This window comes from Channa argus, chromosome 12, assembly GCF_033026475.1.
Source record: "Channa argus isolate prfri chromosome 12, Channa argus male v1.0, whole genome shotgun sequence".
NCBI classification, from domain to species: domain Eukaryota; kingdom Metazoa; phylum Chordata; class Actinopteri; order Anabantiformes; family Channidae; genus Channa; species Channa argus.
The window spans coordinates 20,809,685-20,827,500 of NC_090208.1; the positions used below are offsets into that span (position 1 = coordinate 20,809,685).

At 39.4% G+C, this 17,816-nt stretch overlaps 1 protein-coding gene across 3 annotated transcripts in view; it reads right to left on the reverse strand.

Annotated features, from left to right (window-relative positions):
• Positions 1-1,439: 1,439 nt before the first annotated feature.
• The window catches only part of LOC137138337 (uncharacterized), a 19,001-nt gene continuing 2,624 nt past the window's right edge, over positions 1,440-17,816 (reverse strand). The window contains exons 1-11 of one of the 3 annotated variants that reach the window (XM_067525440.1): positions 12,360-12,401; positions 8,529-9,982; positions 7,733-7,980; positions 6,630-6,835; positions 5,118-5,278; positions 4,688-4,791; positions 4,367-4,427; positions 3,249-3,337; positions 2,618-2,740; positions 2,303-2,403; positions 1,440-2,176 (exon numbers count right to left, since the gene is read on the reverse strand). In XM_067525440.1, coding sequence (XP_067381541.1) covers positions 1,642-2,176; positions 2,303-2,403; positions 2,618-2,740; positions 3,249-3,337; positions 4,367-4,427; positions 4,688-4,791; positions 5,118-5,278; positions 6,630-6,835; positions 7,733-7,980; positions 8,529-9,954 — 3,054 coding nt within the window. In that variant the 5' untranslated portion in view covers positions 9,955-9,982; positions 12,360-12,401 and the 3' untranslated portion in view covers positions 1,440-1,641. Of the gene's footprint in view, positions 2,177-2,302; positions 2,404-2,617; positions 2,741-3,248; positions 3,338-4,366; positions 4,428-4,687; positions 4,792-5,117; positions 5,279-6,629; positions 6,836-7,732; positions 7,981-8,528; positions 9,983-11,135; positions 11,841-12,359; positions 12,402-17,816 lie in introns of those variants that run through there. The other 2 variants (XM_067525438.1, XM_067525439.1) reach the window with 2 other exon arrangements.

Below are 17,816 nucleotides of genomic sequence, written 5' to 3' on the forward strand. Positions count from 1 at the left end.
GTAACTTCTCTGTTTATTCTCTATCCATTCCCCCTTCTCTGTCTGCTCATTGGTCTGGTCTCCCTCTCCCCCTTTATGCACGTGATTGTGCTCTCAATCTCTCTGAAAAAGGCCAACATTCAGGGTTGCTGTAGGCTTCCAGCACTCCTCTTATTTCTCTGTAGTAAGAAGAATTGGATTTTAGGTTAATCAGTTTTGTAGTAAGAGCCCAAAGTCTCCGCTCCTGCATGCAAGGGTTAATAGTTCTGTTGTTGTTTGTATAGGAAAAACTGAGCACAGGAGCCAGTAAAGAGGACCAATCTGACACTGGTAGAAAACATGTATTACTTCATACTCTATATTTAAAAAATAGGCTGACAAATGCAGCAAAGAATCAGAAATGAAAAAGCATTAAAGGCAGAAAACAGGGCAGACAGTAAGTGTTTCAGGTGATTGTGATTGTGACTGTACTGTACAGTATAGAGAGATTAACAAATAATGCTCATTTAAAACACTTATACACATAAAAATCACACAGTCAAACACAAATGGATGCAGCTACACATTTGAGGGCCTGTAGGTTTTCTGCCCTGCCTCCAGAAATGCAATTGTGCAACAAGATAGATAAATCGACAGTTTACCTGCGTAATCAATGCAAGTGAATAGTCAGTGGACAAGAGGACAGAGAAGAAAACATGCAGTTAGAATGAACATTAATTATTGGGAAATTGGGAAGAACAAAGATGCAATTTATATGTCTTGTTGTTGGTGCAGATCTTCCTTACGTGCCTGTTTATGTGTTTCATCTATGTACACCACTCCCCTGTACAAATTTGTTCTTCATGCCCCTTCACTGTCCAGGACAGTCAAAAACACACAATTACTCTAGTTAAACATCAACCAGATAATTCTGGTTTTCACTCAGACAGAAGATATCAATATTAGCCCATTAGCTACTTGGGGACTTTTTTTTGCTGGTCCTCATCACTTTAAAAGGTTGTATACAAGTTAATGTTTGAGATTATGCACAACACATTTATTTGCTTTTTCTGAAGAATAAAAACAAAAATCTTAATTTCTTAATCTTAAACATGCTAAACTGTTTATTCAATTTGAGTAAGTACAACAACTCAAGCTTTTGGGGGCAGCAGCGGATCAGTTGGTAGAGTGGGTGCCCACCGATGACGCCCCGCTCTTACCAACCACATGTCGACGTGTCCCTGGGCAACAGCCCATCCACATCCAAGCAGCACCGGTCCCAAGCCCGGTACAAATTGGGGAGGGTTGCATCAGGAAGGGCTTCTGCCTTAAAAACTGTGGGAAATCAACATGTTGACTAATGATCCTCTGTAGCGAATCTGAACTAAGGGTATAAGTTCTAAGTCCTAAAAGGACAAAAAAAAAATGTAAGCTTCTTCTTTAACTCAAAAAAGAACCAAAACAATCCAATTTTTATTCAAATGTCAAATTTATTCAAACATTTAAATATACAACTCAGTGAAAGACTTCATTTACAACTAAAAATACAAAAAAAATCTTAAATTTTAAAAAAATAAAAAAGAAATTAAAACTTATGTAGGAAAAAAGAAATAAACATGAGTTTGAATTTCAGTTTAAAATCCCACACCACAGTTGTAGTAATGCATTTGGGACAGTTTAACACTACTGCCAGTCGATTGGCTCTTTCCCCCCTAGTGCCCCAGCTATTACATGCTCTTTCCCATCTGTGCTGCAGTAGAAAGGAACAGGGTCGGGGCTGTGTCCAAATGAGCCCCATGACTGGTGGAAAGGTACAACATTATTGGACTCTCTTTGAGTTGAGACACCAGGATTGATAGTGGTGATTACGTGAGAGTTTGAAGCAGCCACGTTGTTGCTATATGTTACTGCAGCACTGGGATCTAGGACACTGGCATTCCTGGGAGGGACAGCGTTGCTATTGGTTACAGAGTTGAGGTCATTGTCTGTGTTACTGTTGTTGTTCGGTGTTCCAGCGAGGCCAGGAGGGGAAAAGCCCAGCGCTGGAGCCTGCTGGGAGAGCAGATTACTGCCAGTGGAAGTCATAAGGTTGGTGGAATGACTGAGGCCCAGACGCTGCGCGAGGAGCTGTTGCTGCAGCCGCCTCTCAGTCCAGTCCTCCTGAGGTTGGCGGTGGATCTTCATGTGAGCATTACGGGACTTGATTTTATAGAACATTCTGCAGCAAGGAAAGAAAAGACAAAAATTACTTGAAATCCACACCATCTGTTGGGTTGCCCTCAAGCTACACGGAGACACAGAGGAACAGAGTAAAGCTTCCTCTGGTATGATTGGTCCTACTCACTTGCCACACAACTTGCAGGGGAAAAAGCTGGCCAATGCGGGAACAGGAACCGCCTCGTCCAATCCAAACGCTCTTTCCACTGGCTGACAAATGGGCGTCACCTACAACAGAAGGACTACTTGTAAGTTTCAAGGCTGTGACTGACCTGCTGAGCTACATTCCGAACCAGATAACCATGTAATACGCTTAACCAATTTCACAAGACTACACAAATACTCCAAATACTTCATATTCCTCCCCATACGACCGCACTACTCTTTAGGATTTGTTTCTGTTTTTCCTGTTTCATTTATTTATCTCTTTGGCGGTTCTTACACTTTTCTGCTGCTCCAGAGCTCCTTCTCTTGCCTCCTCCTCCTTCATTTTCTTCTGCTTGTCCAGGAGCTTCTTGCTCAGATAGTAAAATTCAACACACTGGCCTGTGGTCTTTGTTCTCACCTGCAACATACATGCACAAATAATCTGAAAATGTAACGTTTTGTTCTTTTTATTTTTAAAATAATATCATCAAGATGGCACCGATACACTTTGACTTTTTGTTTTTAAGGTTGCAACATGCAGTCAGTCTGGACACAGGGTGTGGTGCACTTTTGGCAATCTCCTAGTTTTAATGAAGGAAAAAATTGTCCTTGACAGTGCACGCTCTCAAATTATAGACGCCAGACTGAAGACGTGATAACTGGCACTTTCATGTGACTCTAAAGGAAGTTAATCATATGTCTTTGTAGCTATTGATGATGAATCAGGCATCACCTATTAAAATAGAACTGTGCAATTTTCATTGCACGCATATTCACTATAGTGCACAGTGAAAATCACTGCATGTTTTAGCCCTATTTGTGCATAGGCAGATGTCATTTTTAAACAATGCCAAAGGAGCACACTTAGCAAGCAACAGTTACACGAATAAAGCACAAATTATAACAAATGCCTAAAAGATAAATACCATTTTCTGTATGAGTGAAAAGTCTTTCCCATAGGTTGCCAGAGCTGTACTAAAGAGATTCTTTTCAGCATCCGTCCAAAAATCACTACCTGGAGACAGACAGAAGTGGGAGGGGAAAGAGAATGAGAAACAATAGCATCAAATCCCAAAAAGGCACTCTGCCAGTAATGGACACACTGTTGCAAAATGTGAAAAGTTCAGTAGCAACTTGATATCAACTGCTCAAAGGAGGAGGAGACGATGTGGTATTTACCAACTGTCATCTTTAACAATACAACTTGTGTGAACCTTTGCTAATTTGCAAAGTTCATAATTATGTGCATGTGAAGGGAGTGAGCTGCTAAATCATGGATAGCATAGTTTGTGTGTGGACACATACATTGTTGACTAAATAACACGCCTTCAAACATGCAGACGAGTGGATTTGGTTATTGCTGTGGTGGTTAAAGGGTCGATAACTACAGAAGAGGGGTCCTGATACATTCCTGAGATTTTACACGTGTAAATTGTGTTAAGCTGTTTTCAGGGGGCCCCAAAATGTTTAGAAATTCACCTAGTTGACAGGCCACTACCAGGCAAACAATGTCTACTCTGTACTTTACACAGTTCTTACTTGAGTAAAAGTGCACGTAAGTGACAAAAAAATAAGAGATAGCAAGAAAGTGATAGAGCATGTGTTGAAAGGAACGTTTGAAAGGCCACTATTGTAGTGTATGTTTTGCTGACTCACACTTTGACATGCATACAACTATTCACTGTTTTAGAGAAACACTAAACTTTGTTCACTGGAGACAAACTCTGTTGATTTTACCTCCCCAGGTTCAATTTGATAGTCACACCAAAAACTAAAGGAAAACAAATGAGCCAGCAACAAGAATACATAAAATTTTGATTTAATTCACAAGCCAGACCTTGTTGTAAATGTGGATCTGCTTCAGATTTAACTTAATCGGATAAACCTTTTTAAAGCACAGTGAATTTATTTATGAGGCTAATAGATAATATGAATAATTACCTACGCTCAGGATAGAGGGTCACCTGAATATGGTGACACTTTAGCACTCATCCTATACACAGGTTAGCAAAGACTAAGAGTGAGGTCAAAGGTCGACGGTTACCAGAGTAGTGGTAGTCTCCTGTTGGTGAGGGCCGTGAGAACAATAGCATCTCCAGTGTGGCCTGCACAGAAGGGAGGGATGGAGGAGGCAGAGAACAGAGAGATGAGGCATGCAATGATTTTGCAGAAAATCAACTGGATATGAAGGAGTGAGGAGGAAAGAATGTAACAAAAAAAAAAAAAGAAAGGAAAGAAAGACAGAGTGGGTTAGTAATGATGCATGGAGGCAAGACATGATGAATGAATGATGAGAAGAATGGAATGTAAAAAAATAAAACATTATGGAGAGAAAAGACTGTAAATATTGTGAGTGGCAACCCACCATTGTGTTCCCCTGACACTGATGTAGACAGTGCAAAGCCAGCTCTGTGTTGCTGCCCCCTCCTGGTAGGCAGCTGGAACTACACATCGACAACAACTTCTCCACTGCACATGTACGCAGAGACACAGACATGCAGCAGGTTTTAGTTTGTAGCTCAAATTAAAATAAAAGAACTAAGCGTTTACATTTTCAGGTTCATCATAAATACATTGTATGTTTTGCTAATAATATCTCTAAATTACAGCCTCGTGGTCAGAAATAAATCTTTTCTAGAAAATGATTTCTGTGGTGAGTGTAGCATGAGTCCATTCTTGTTTGTAATATTGAAGATCTGAGAATCCAGCAACATTCCCATGCGTAACTACTCTGAGTTGGTCTTAGCAAGTGGTTTAGGCTTGGCTTGTACCACTGTAACTTGACACGCATTTACCTCGGCCTTGTAAGTTAGGGCTTTTATCCAGCTCTTCGCATGGTTTCCAGAGCAACTGTTCCCCGGGGGATTCCTTGTCTGGTGACCACATATTTGACCCCCTAGCAATGGGAAAACAATGAGGAAGCTCTGCCTGGAACTCATAACCCACGTTGATACATCTGGAAAGAGGAATAAGAGACAGACATGTGATACAACGCTATAAGCCAGACAGTTGCTCTACCTTTGGTTAGTGAGGAGAAATCCTGTATGAAACAGTATACAAAGAAGATTTCCTGAATCATTTTTATCTTCAAGACTGTGTCATGATATATTAGGTATATATATATATATATATATATATATATTAGGACTCACTAGTTAGTGTGTCTGACTCAGCTGGATAATTGGTAGGAAACATTTTGTGACAGTATCTACGTATTAGGAAATTGATGCTGTGATCAAAAATAAGCATATAGGATTAAAGAAAAGAAAATCATCTAAACCTTTTTTGGAACAGGATCTACAGCTACTATGAAGTAAGATTGTTTCTTTGCATATTAAACAGCTGCAGACTGTAAACTTAACATAAGTTGGAGATTGGAGAGTGTAGTTCCACAGAAATGGAAGTGAGTTTGCCAAGTTATTTTCAGAATACGAATAAAAATTGTTTGGGTGAGCAGCTACTTCAACAAATTTTGTGTTTGACAGAAAAGAGAAAATTAAATGTGTGGGGAACTGTATAAACCTGTATAAATCCTTATTTAAATGCAAATTTTAGGGTTGGTGAGGTCAAAACTGTGGTTTTTAGCAGTAAAAGCAGAAACACTTTTGGTAATGATGAAATATGAAATGAAGTCCTCTAAATAACTTAATATTTTGTTTAGGTTACTTCAGGTTTGTTTTGATAGCGGTTACATTCCTTTTGAACGGTGTCAGACAATTATTAAGCTAATGCTTAAATCTTCAAAATACACTTCCAATCACCCCTTAATCCAAGGTGCATTTGTATTATTGGTAGTTTGTATAAAATTAATCCACTACTTCTAAGTAACAGACTTCAAATAAATTAGAGCATGACTTAAGCAGGTTACTTTAATAGAGCAAAAACTAAGGAAAAGAAATCTATATTTGTATTTTGTTGTTTGTTTTTTTTACAGATTTTCAGAGAGTTACAATTCTATTAAGTCCATAGCAACCTCCAACACATCTGCTTGTTTGCCAATAACAGAGCTTAGAATAGTAAATGTTGTTATTTTTAGTTTTTGCAAATGATTTAGCAGTTCATTTGGGCTCATGTGGGCTGGTCACTGTGCATGACACACACAAAATGAAGTTATTTTTTTGTATGTATCTGATCTATCACTGTGTTCTGTCCTCCTGTTAACACCAACTGTGTATTACCACCATCATACTGTGTCTTCATTTGATTTAAATTGTTGTGTTGCTATTTTCACTTTGACCTAGTTTCCTTCACTGATGTCAAACTGTTTTTTTTTTTTATCTTAAATCTTCTGGGGTTCAGTTACTTACGGTAACACACCACACTCCTCTTCCTCTTTCCCACATGCTGTTTCTACCTCTCTGTGATGGAGGGATGAGATGGAAGAGTACAGCCCTGTTCCCCTGCGAACTGGATTGAGGAGGGGCTGAGGAGTGTAGTGACCTTTTTTCGGACCCCTGGAGGAATGAAGGACACTGGGAAATGGAGTTCCAGAGTAGGTTGGAGAAGATTGTTGCTGTAAGAGCACACAAACACACACACACACACACAAGTTTTAATATTTTATCATACTTTGTTACGGAGTGACTTAACATATTTTTGGTGCTTTGGCGGCAGATGCACAGGTTTCCAAAACAGTAAGACCTCTACAAATATAAAGACAGCTCTATGACGCTTTCAGCTCTGGTTCGGAAGCAGGAGACACAGAAAAAGCTGCCTATCACTATCTCCAACTTCTTATTCACACACTTTATCTATCCAGCATGTCTAAAAATAAAAAGCCCAAATATGACTGTGGTTTTAGAAGCAGTAATGCAGTTAGAGCTATGGTAATTTCTTGACAAACAAGCATTTACACATCCGCCCACGATGTCTGTACGGTTTCTCCAGATGTAACATGTTTTTTTCCTCGCTCCCCAGTCTCCTGGGTTGCGTTGATGGAGGAGTGAGGACACGTTTGCAAACCTGGCAACCTCACAGTGAAGAACGTAGATGTTTAGGCCAAGGAGGTCCAAAAGCAAAATGTTTACTTTTTCCTCCAACCCTACAATGACTTATAAAGCCTGCACTTACACAGTTCTGTGTTAATAGATGGATTTGGGTTTGTTAAACAAATGTGAGGTTCACTTAGTGCATCAGTCTACACCCGTGCCATGTGACTCACAATGACAATTCTTCAGCACAAGCTTTGGTATGTTCATGCTTGCATGTTGCTAACATGCACTAAACACAAAATACATCTGAGGCAGAAGGAAATTGTATTACTTTTTCAAATACTTCTAATTCATGTCCTCCCGAAAACATTTTTTTCCCCGATCCCCAGCAAGAGGAAACACACGAGCACATTTCCCTAAATAGTTTACATTGTCTCAAATTATTTTCTGTGTTGGAAAGGTACAATCACATACTGTACCTGTAACTGTGGATGGCTCGCATTGGCTGGGCCATTCTTAATTTTCTGCATCACCAAGTAAGGAGCAATATTTCCTGCTTCCTCGCAACTTTGCCCAGAAAGCTGAGATGGATGAGAAGGAAGATGGAGTGAAGGATGGTTGGATGGAGTGTTCGAGGGACAGAGGGCTCTTGGTGGGTGCAGGGATGAACGGTGGGATGAGGATGTGAGAAACGACGAGTCGGGCGACTGGAGGATGTCATGTGGAGCTGGATAAACAACCACAGGGAGAAAACATTTAAAAAGGGTAAACGGAGATAGTTCAGTTGTGAAACTTACTATTTGATTATTTTGTTTATGTAAAATAAGAGAAAACAAGACAGAAAAAAAGGCAAAATTAAAAATGTCACTTCTTTATGCAGACAGGAAAACGTTACACCAGACACTGAGAAACCCATATGTGAACTCACGGTACACATACACATATACTGTATGCTCGTTTTCATATGTGAATATTTCATTTTTCACATGGTGCAAAGAAGATGTCTCTCGCAAATGATATAAATGAAAATGTGAAAAGTGAAAATTTCATTTGCATGAGGGAAATGGGAAATTTCTCAAGTTCACCTACGAAAACCCACATGTCCCGTAAATTTACATGTGGGTATTAACCTGTGGTTTGGTTTTTGTAACGGGGGGAAAGAGAACATTCATTTAAAGTGTTTCATGTTTAAGTACGCTATTTCCATTTTTAGCAAACACTGAATAAAGGTTTATCAACCTTAGAAACGTATTTTTATAAGACATTATACTTTACCTATTATGTTGCCATAGTCACCACTGTGCAAAGATCTGAGGTGTCCCTCCTTGCTGCTGTGGTCGCCTGACGACGATGGAAAGTAATGTGACAGCATTGGAAACTTCCAGATCGTGCCAGAGTTGTGGACGGACGGGAGAGTTGGAATGTGGGAAGTGAAGAACTGCAGTGTAGCAAGTGAATCTCCCGCCTGAGAAACGGACTGTCCAGCTCCTCCAAACGCACTGGGGGAGTCCATTTTGGAGGGTGAGTGGGAGGGAGGAGGGAGAGGTGTGGGGGGAGGACTGAGAACTGAAGACATGAGGTGAGAGGACGTGGGAGGAGAGGGGAAAGACGGAAGAGAAGGGTGAGCAGGTGAAGACGAGGATGAGGGAGGCAGGTAGGAGTCTGAATCGAAAGCACAGCTGTGCCGTGACCTAACCGATCCAGGGCTTTCTCCTCTCCCGCCTCCAAAGTCCCACGCCTGTCCAGAGGAATCTCCACTGGGAATCATTGGAAATCTTCTCTTACGCTGGGAGAGAAATGCCTCAGAGAAGGAGTCCAGTTTTTGAGTGTATGCGCTGCTGCTGATTCCGACAGGTGACCTCTGTGGGAGGCACCCTGAGGTCAGAGTGATGCTGTCTCCTGCCCCTCTCCACCTCCCTTCTCCCGTTGGAATCGAGGGAGAGACGCTGAGCCAAGGTCCCTCAACATCTGCAGAAAGAAGCTGATCCTCACCTGAGCCGCAGCTGGATCCATAATCTTCTTCTCGTCCTAAATAATTCTCACTCACTCTGGATTCCGTCCTACAATAATCTACACTGCTGTCGCTGAAGCTTCCAGCACTTCTGTTGTAGGCAGTATTTTGTTTGGTGAAGTTACCTTCCCTGCTGTAAACGGGTTCATTTTTAGCCTCACAGCTAACCTGGGTGAAGTTATTGTAGTTTGCTCTGAGCTTACGCCTGATTCCTTCCTCATTGCCACAGTTCACAGTGTAAAAAACATCACTTGTGTTTCTGTAGCAATCACCTTTGCTATAAAAATCATCTGCAGCACTTTCACGACTCTCACCATCTTCCCAGACTTCTTCTTTTTTGCCCCCACCATACCAAGTGTCAACAAAATGGCTGCTTATCCTGTTATTTCCATCGATGATGCCTCCCAAACCTGCAGCTCCATCCAAGCTGCCCCCACTTGTATTCAGGAAGCCTCTGTCACCCCCATTACTCTCTCTCCTACCCACAGAAGAGGTGCTTGAAGATGGGAAGGAGGGGGTCGAATCTTCCCCTCTATTTGTGTACTGCTCCAGGGAGTCCAAGCAGGCAGATTGGGAGGAAGGGTATCCAGCTTCTGGGCTCTGAAGACTGGGCAAGGCGAGATGAAAGGAAGGACGGTGGCGATGTGGATGGAGGCTGGGGAAGGACTGGGTAGATGGACGTTCATCCATTTTGACTTGCTGGGTTTATGTAGAGCGTCTAGAGAGGAACAACAAAGGCAAAGTGTGAATACATTTAAATAAAGTTTGGAAGTAATTGTGTGACCTGATGCGGAATTATGGCCATTACATGCTTAACTTTGAAAGGTGTCACCAAACATGTGTTCAGCTCACAGAATTTAATATGATTTTGGTTTATACCAAAAAAAAGTGATCCACATATTCTGCCACAATAGAAGATACCTCATAACTCCATGAAAAAGCACAAAGACTGGACCAGATATGTGCACAGGTGACACAGGCCGACACAATACAATCAATGCAATAACAGCTATTAATGTTTCTTTGTATCCATGGAGTAAGTGTTTCAGCAGAATTGGAGATCAAAGCTAAATAATATGTAGGCACAGATGCTTGAGATGGTATCGCGATAAAGCCAGAAAGAATAAACATTTTTTTTAAAAGCTACTTTGACTACTGCTACATGAGTTGTTACATTGGTAAATGGCTCTTAAGTAAGTAAGTAAGTGGATCTTTAAGAAGCTCTTGAACCTGATTTGTCCCACACATAAGCCAGAAATCCCCTTACATTAAATTATTTAAGCTGCAGGCTAAAGCAATGGCGCCTTTGTAAAATTCAAATTCAAGCTCGTGTTTGCAGTTTTTAGCCACATTAAGCATTTACGCTAAAGCAGACTACCTCAGCTCATGTCACAGGGTTTTTTTCCGGCGTCCTCTGCTCTAAAAAACATATCAAAAGATCAAAATTTTGATGCGATTAATGAAACCTAGCTCGAAGCACACCTGGGCTGAAGTGATGCTGCAGGAGAAGCCGATGAACACGGATAATTTTGCTAGACAGTTGCAGAACTGCCTTAAACAAAACCACTGCATTTGCATAAGTGTGTGAAAAAACCCATGTGTTTTCACTTTACACCGTAATCGACCATATCATTTACTACAAAAAAGCTGTTTCTCGAACAGGATAGCTTGCCTTAAATTAAATTAAAGCAGACATTTTTGCTTTTTGTAGCATTAAATCCTAAAGAGTTTGTTGCTTTTTGTTTCTTTTTTTTTTGAAACCACATTCTGCTCTAAATAGGACAATGAGTGAGTCAGAAAGAGAAAGAACGAAAGAAGATGAGATGAGGACAGATACACTGTATACATTTTGAGGTTTTGTTTTTTTTTACCAGTCCTTGGCGCTTAATTTCCTTTTCACATATGTTCGTCCGCTGTTCTTGTCTTTAGTTTCTGGCTGTTCTTCTGGTTTCTTCATCATTGTTTCTGTCTTTCTTTGCTCTTTCTTCTGCTTGTCCTCCACTGTCTCGAGTGTTTGTCTAATTATTTCCCCCTACAGATTTTCAACCTCTCACACACTGCTTCCTATGACTATGTCTCTCTCTTTATCTATGCTGTACATCTTCTCAGAGCACACACACACACGCACACATACACACACACGCGCGCGTTCACACACACACACACACACACACACACTGTAACACATACCTAAAACAAAATGGACAAACACAACAACACAACCACTAAAACACCACTGTCTTCTTCACACATACACACACATACACATCCACGTAGACACACACACACACACATACACACACACACACACACACACACACACAGACACTCTGGGTTTCACACTCACACATACACACACGCACTTGCAGGTGTCAGAAGGGACCAGCGGGTAGTGATGTTGCCTCTCTGCCTTTTCGTCGTCGTGGTAACCACATCCTGAGGAAACAAACGCTGACGGATCTCCCTCCTTTCAGCTATCTTTATCTCTCTGCCCCCCACCTCCACCTCTGTTTCTCTTTCCGTCTTTTTGCCTCATCCTTATCTCTCTCTCTCTCTCTCTCTGTCTCTCTCTGCCTCTCTCTTTCTCACCAAGTGCCAAACTTTGTTTTCTTTTGCCCTTGCGTTCAACTTCTTTTTTTGTTTGCTTTTTATCTCTCTGTTACCGTAATGTTTGCGTCCTTTGCTGTCCTCTTTCATTCTACACATCTGTTCTTTTCTCATGTCCCAGTGCCTTTTTTTAGCATCCTACTAGTTAATTTTCCATTATTACTTATTAGGCTATTTATTCTTAACATACTTATGTTGTGATTAAAATACTAAAAAACTTTTTAAGGGCCATTAGTTTTACATATTAATACACATTTATTATATAAGTAGTATGTATAAAGTACCACTTTCGTTGAAGATCTGAATGTGTACCATGTGATGAAGGTGTGTGTGTGTGTCTTTCAGTATTAGGTGGGGTGTGTGCCCCTGTAAGTGTCAATGTACAGGCATAACACTACAGAACACATTGTTAGTGTGTGTGTGTGTGTGTGTGTGTGTGTGTGTCTTTATGAGAGTGTGTCTGCAGAGGCGTTAGCGTAGATGTTTACCAGCTCAAGATTCTCCGGCTGAGTCAGCTGACAGGAAGTGAGAGAGAATGAAACAGGAAGGAAGACTGCGACAAACGATGAGGTTCAGGGAACCCTCTAAACACCCTGCAGCTCCACCTACCTACCCACCCCCTTACCTACCACACACACACACACACACACACACACACACACACACACACACACACACACACAGTATACACCTTTACATACTAAACTCCTGTTTTTTTTTACCTTAGTTATGTAATAGAATCTTAACACCTGCTCAAATGTACATGCACAACTTTAAATCCAACACTGACATGTTCACAAGTTGGTGTCACACACACACACAGACACACGCACACACAAACACACACACACACACACACACACACACACACACTATATTAAATTACAATACATTTAAGTCAACACTAGCAAATATTCAGTGTCAACATCCAGCTTAACAATATAAGTCCATCGAGGAGTTTGTGAAGTTGCAATCACACCAATTAATTCAACCGATTTCTCATTAATTTTGCACAGCCTTTCAAATTTAAAACATTACAAAAACATCCATTAAAGTTTTTTTTGAAAAGCTGTTGAAAAACGGGCATTTTAGGTCGCAACAATCACAAAAAGGCTTGTGAAATTCTGGAGGGGCTGGCTGCCTCTCTATGGGGAATTTCATACAGCATTACGTTGCAAAAATACCCAATTAGAAGCCTGAAATACATATAGTTTTGGGATTTGAGCATGAAAGTTTTACATGCATATTACATGCATCACACAGTTTTCCCATTTGGGTGCTTATAAAATGCCAAACAAGTAAACAAGTACGCCAAACGAGTAAATAATAGTGTTGAATAGAGATATACAGTGAGTTCATAATGTCAAGGATCAGCATGGCCCATCGGAGTAGTCTGCAGCTACAAAGGCCTATAAAAAGTAAAATGTGATAAACTGTTTACAGACTCAATACTCAAGAAAAACTGCAAGTACTGGCTAAAGAAAATGTTCCACTACTCTTATTACATATTAAGCTTTTAAAAGTACTGGCAGATTATCTAAATCTTACTTTGAATAAAAAAGTCTCTATTGGGAAAAAAGTGATTAAGTAAAAGTGATTATTGTAATGATGGCAAAACTCGTATAGTAATTGATGAAAATCAATGTTGGTAAAGGTGGAGGCAATTTTTATAAATAATACAGACATATCCTATTTTTATATTACCACCTGATGAGTTTAATGTTTTGGCTGATCGGTGTAATTCTGTTTATATTCACTGGTATTTTACAATCACAGGTTACAACGTACACGGATTAGCCACGACATTATTAACACCTGGGGGTTTTAACGTCGTGGTGAACAGCAGTCAGCAGTCTGCAGCTACACAGCCCATTACACAACAAGCTGGGATTTACTGTTTGTTCTGACACTTGTAATCTTTCCTGGGCTTTTTTCCTATGCCGATCCGTGTCCACTGTAATATTAAACCATAAGGTGGATTTCACGTCGTGGCTCACTGGTGTTAAGAATTTTACAAAAACGAATAGTCAAAGGGCCTGTCAGTGCAGTAAGTACTTTGTTAATGTACATCCCTGCATTCATTAAATGTCCAGTGGTTGAACATTGTTAAATTAAAATGTGTTTTCACAGAGCTTTATAGATATCGTTATTACTATTACTGTAACGGAATTGTTTAGAGGTATTCTACAAATGTTGAGGCTGTTCGAGATGCTCTTTGCATTTTTTGATCAAACTGACTCAAATCAAACAACATGTGAGACACTGTAGGATGTTTGTTGTTTGTCAAAGGTGATGCTGCTGCAATTTGCGATCCGTCTGCAAACAGCGCTCTCAAATCAGTTTTGTGAAACAGGTGTGGAATTGGATGAAATTAAATTGTTTCAAAAATAGACATGTTCACTGATTAATTACAGCGCATTGATTTGCTTGTAACATGTTAGTGGACAATCAGACAAGATGTGTGTGTCTGTGTGTCTGTGTGTGCGTTTGAGAATATGTGTAGGTGATCATGTTAATGCTGAGGTCACTTGTACAGTGTGACTAAATCTCATAGCTGGAAACCTCAGCATTAACATGTATAATAGATAATAATGTGGTAACTGTCTTGCCTGTCTGAGACACTAACCTCAATATTAGCATATTGACAACTTTAAATATATTTTGCAGATACATTACATCATGTTGTTTGACATCACTTTATACAGATGCAAATGACTTCAAATTCCATGCACCTTTTTTAAACCTGAAGTCTATAGGGTCAGTGCTTCCAGTTTCTAAACACCCATAGTCAGCATTGATATAAAGCATAATATCAATGTAGGTAGCAGTAAAGAAACAAGATGACAACTGATTCCAGATTTATTTTTTCACTTACAGCCAAACAACATGCAGCTGACTGACAGTGGATTCTGCTGCTTTAACAAGATTACTCAGAAGTATACTGAAAGGTGATTAACACAGCATATTTCTGAGACTCATGCTCACCTAACATAGGGATTATTTTGTTCTCTCGGTGAATTCAAACTGTCATCTTAAAAGTTTTTATTTGTATACTTAATCCTTCATATTACAGTTTAGTCACACAGTTCCGAATAATTGGGTTTTCTTTCAAGGTATTCAATAATAAATTCCAGGAAGAAAAAAATACATCGTAAAATGAAAGATGATTATAGTTTTTTTTTTTTTTGGAATAAAAACCTTTCTAAGATAATCTTACAAATCTTAAGTCTGCAACTCAATAGAGAGTAAAGGTCAGGCTTTTTAAGTTTTCAAGCAAAAACTAAAAACATCTTGTATTAAAAAAATTTCTGAAACTATTTTCTGGTGCTTTGGGACTACGACGCTGAAATTCAGTACATTCCTTTTTCATACTTGTCATTCTAACACAGTGCCCACATTTTTTTCTGTGTCTCTTGTGAGTACGCATTTGCATGCATACATGTTTGTGTGACACACGAAACCTTGAGAAAACAGCCGAATGAAAAATGTGTGAATGAAAGGATGTGAGAGGATGGAAGGGGAGTGTGGAGGAGTACCTACGGGGGAGACGCTTTTCTAGTTTTCTCTCAAATTCATCGTAAAAACCTGCGGAGCAGAGGAGGGGGAAAGAAACAACCACTTCTTGAATTTTTTTCTCAGCCTTTTTTTCTTTTTCTGAGAGACATGTTTTAACTGTCCTTAATACCTGGAAAAAGAAGTGATGACTGGTGGGAACAGAGGAACGGAATGGACAAGTGAGAAATTAAAATGCCAAAAACCATGTAACAGTTTGCATCACAAAACACAGAATGGGCCTTTTCGACATCCGGGATATCATTATTTCAAATGGGCTCATTCGCCCGATAACCGTGTTATTAAGCGAAGGTGGCCTCCGTGTATGCTGGTGCTGGTTCATGTGTGATGACCAGCAGAAGAAAATGTAACATCGCCTAAAACTTATAACAGCGTATGTAAAACATTGAAGGCACTGAAGCGAAACTGCTACCAAAGTGCTCATTATGCAAGAAGTATGTGAGAGACATTATATTTCCCAAAAGGCAGATCGTACCTTTATTGTAGTTTTATACATTTGAAACTAAAAGGCAAACTAGATTCAATAAATCTATACTTTTACTCCAAAAACAGTATATTCCTATCCCCAAATTTTGGAATAACTGTCATAACGTGTTTAATAGAAAACATTCCGTCTAAAACACAGTTAGACTGTAGTAATGTTCTATGAAATAACAGAGAAATTCTTTTTTATATGGAACAAGCAGTTAACAGTTCTGGTACTGAGCCTCCAGGCAAACCTGTTTGATGAGCAGAAAACTAAGAAATAATTATAAAGGATATGTGTTTTGAGTTTTTTTGTTTTTTTTTTTTGTTTTTGATGCATTTAGTGCTCGATCTGCGCTCTGTGATAAATACAAGAAAGAAATGGCTAAAAAGGGTTTTGCACCCAGAAAAATCACAGGCCACAAAATGTTCAGAGACTCTGCCGTGTGCACATACTTGTTTCGTTTAGATTAGCTCTGTCAGTTCGTGCAACTTTTTAGAGTTCATTTGGGAATGTGCCAAAACTTACAGTGAAATTTCAGTAACATGCATCACATCACGCACTGCATCATTTGTTGAAACACATTACATATAGTTATCAGCAGTGGATGTTAAACTTATTGAAAATGTGTATTTACAGAGCAGAGAAGCTCTGATGCAGAAATCCTAAACACCCTGGTGTTAATTTCTTGGACAGATCTGACTGACTGAGCACTGTCCAACTAAAAGTGTTCATGCTAACCCCACAGGCCTTTAAAGTGAAGTTTTGAGAGCTAAAAATCTTAATATTAATAAAAAAGGCTTCTATAAAATATTTTTTGTCTATAATCTGTATTATAACAGTGTCAAAGTACAGCTAAACACCAGCCTCGCAATCATGTCCATCGATTTGGTTCATAATTTTATCACTCATCCTACAGAACGTCACAAAACATCTGACACTATCCTGCTCAGCACCATATGTGAATTACGACTCTTTCCATTGCTGTGTTAATGCTGTGTCATGGATTTTAGAATATCCCAACAATTGTGAGTCTAATATAATGTTAGGACTGAGAGCAAAATTTCATTTTTTCTGACTAAAATAATCCATTCAAATAAAGGTCACGGGGTCAGCCTGTGAAAACTAGTAATCAACACACTTGGAAAATATTTAAATAAAATTCAGAAAACTATTCTGTGTCTATGAGCTGTCACAGCATCCAAACTAATATAAGGTTCTGACTTGCGGCATTGCATAGTGTTTTGAAAAAAACTTTAAATAGTATAACTCTGGATTATTGTTATCAAAACAGAGACAGTATAAAATGACATTAATGAACTGCATGTTTGTGATCTTTACAGTTAAATAAATTCCCGTTACGTTATCGACCAAACACTTTACCTTTGTTGACCACCGTCGACACATCGTCATGAATGTGTTGATGTAGTAATTTAAAAACATTATGCTTTTAAACATAAACCCGCATCATACGGTCAAGAAGATCATTCGACATTTTTAATGTATTTAATTTGTAATAAAAGTAACGGAAAACATGCAGATGAACACTGTTTTATTATCTCCCTTTAGCGCTGCATAACACTGGACTGCTTGTGGATGCCAATAAAAAAATGGAGCCTTTAAAATCTACTGTGTCGCTCTTTAACCACCAGCTATTAACCTAGTTTGTTCATTTAGTTTGTTTCTAGTATGAACAAAAAACAATCAGCTCCTGAAAACGTGAACAAGCAGTGATCAGGAAGTGAGCTGTGCATTCACCTTGGATTGATATGAGCAACAGTGGTGATGGATGATGGACGTAACTCGTAACTTTTACATTCCAGGTTGACTTTGATGTTGGCATAGCTACACTAAAAAATACTACAATACAATGATAGAGATGAGACCAAAATGTCAGTATTAACAT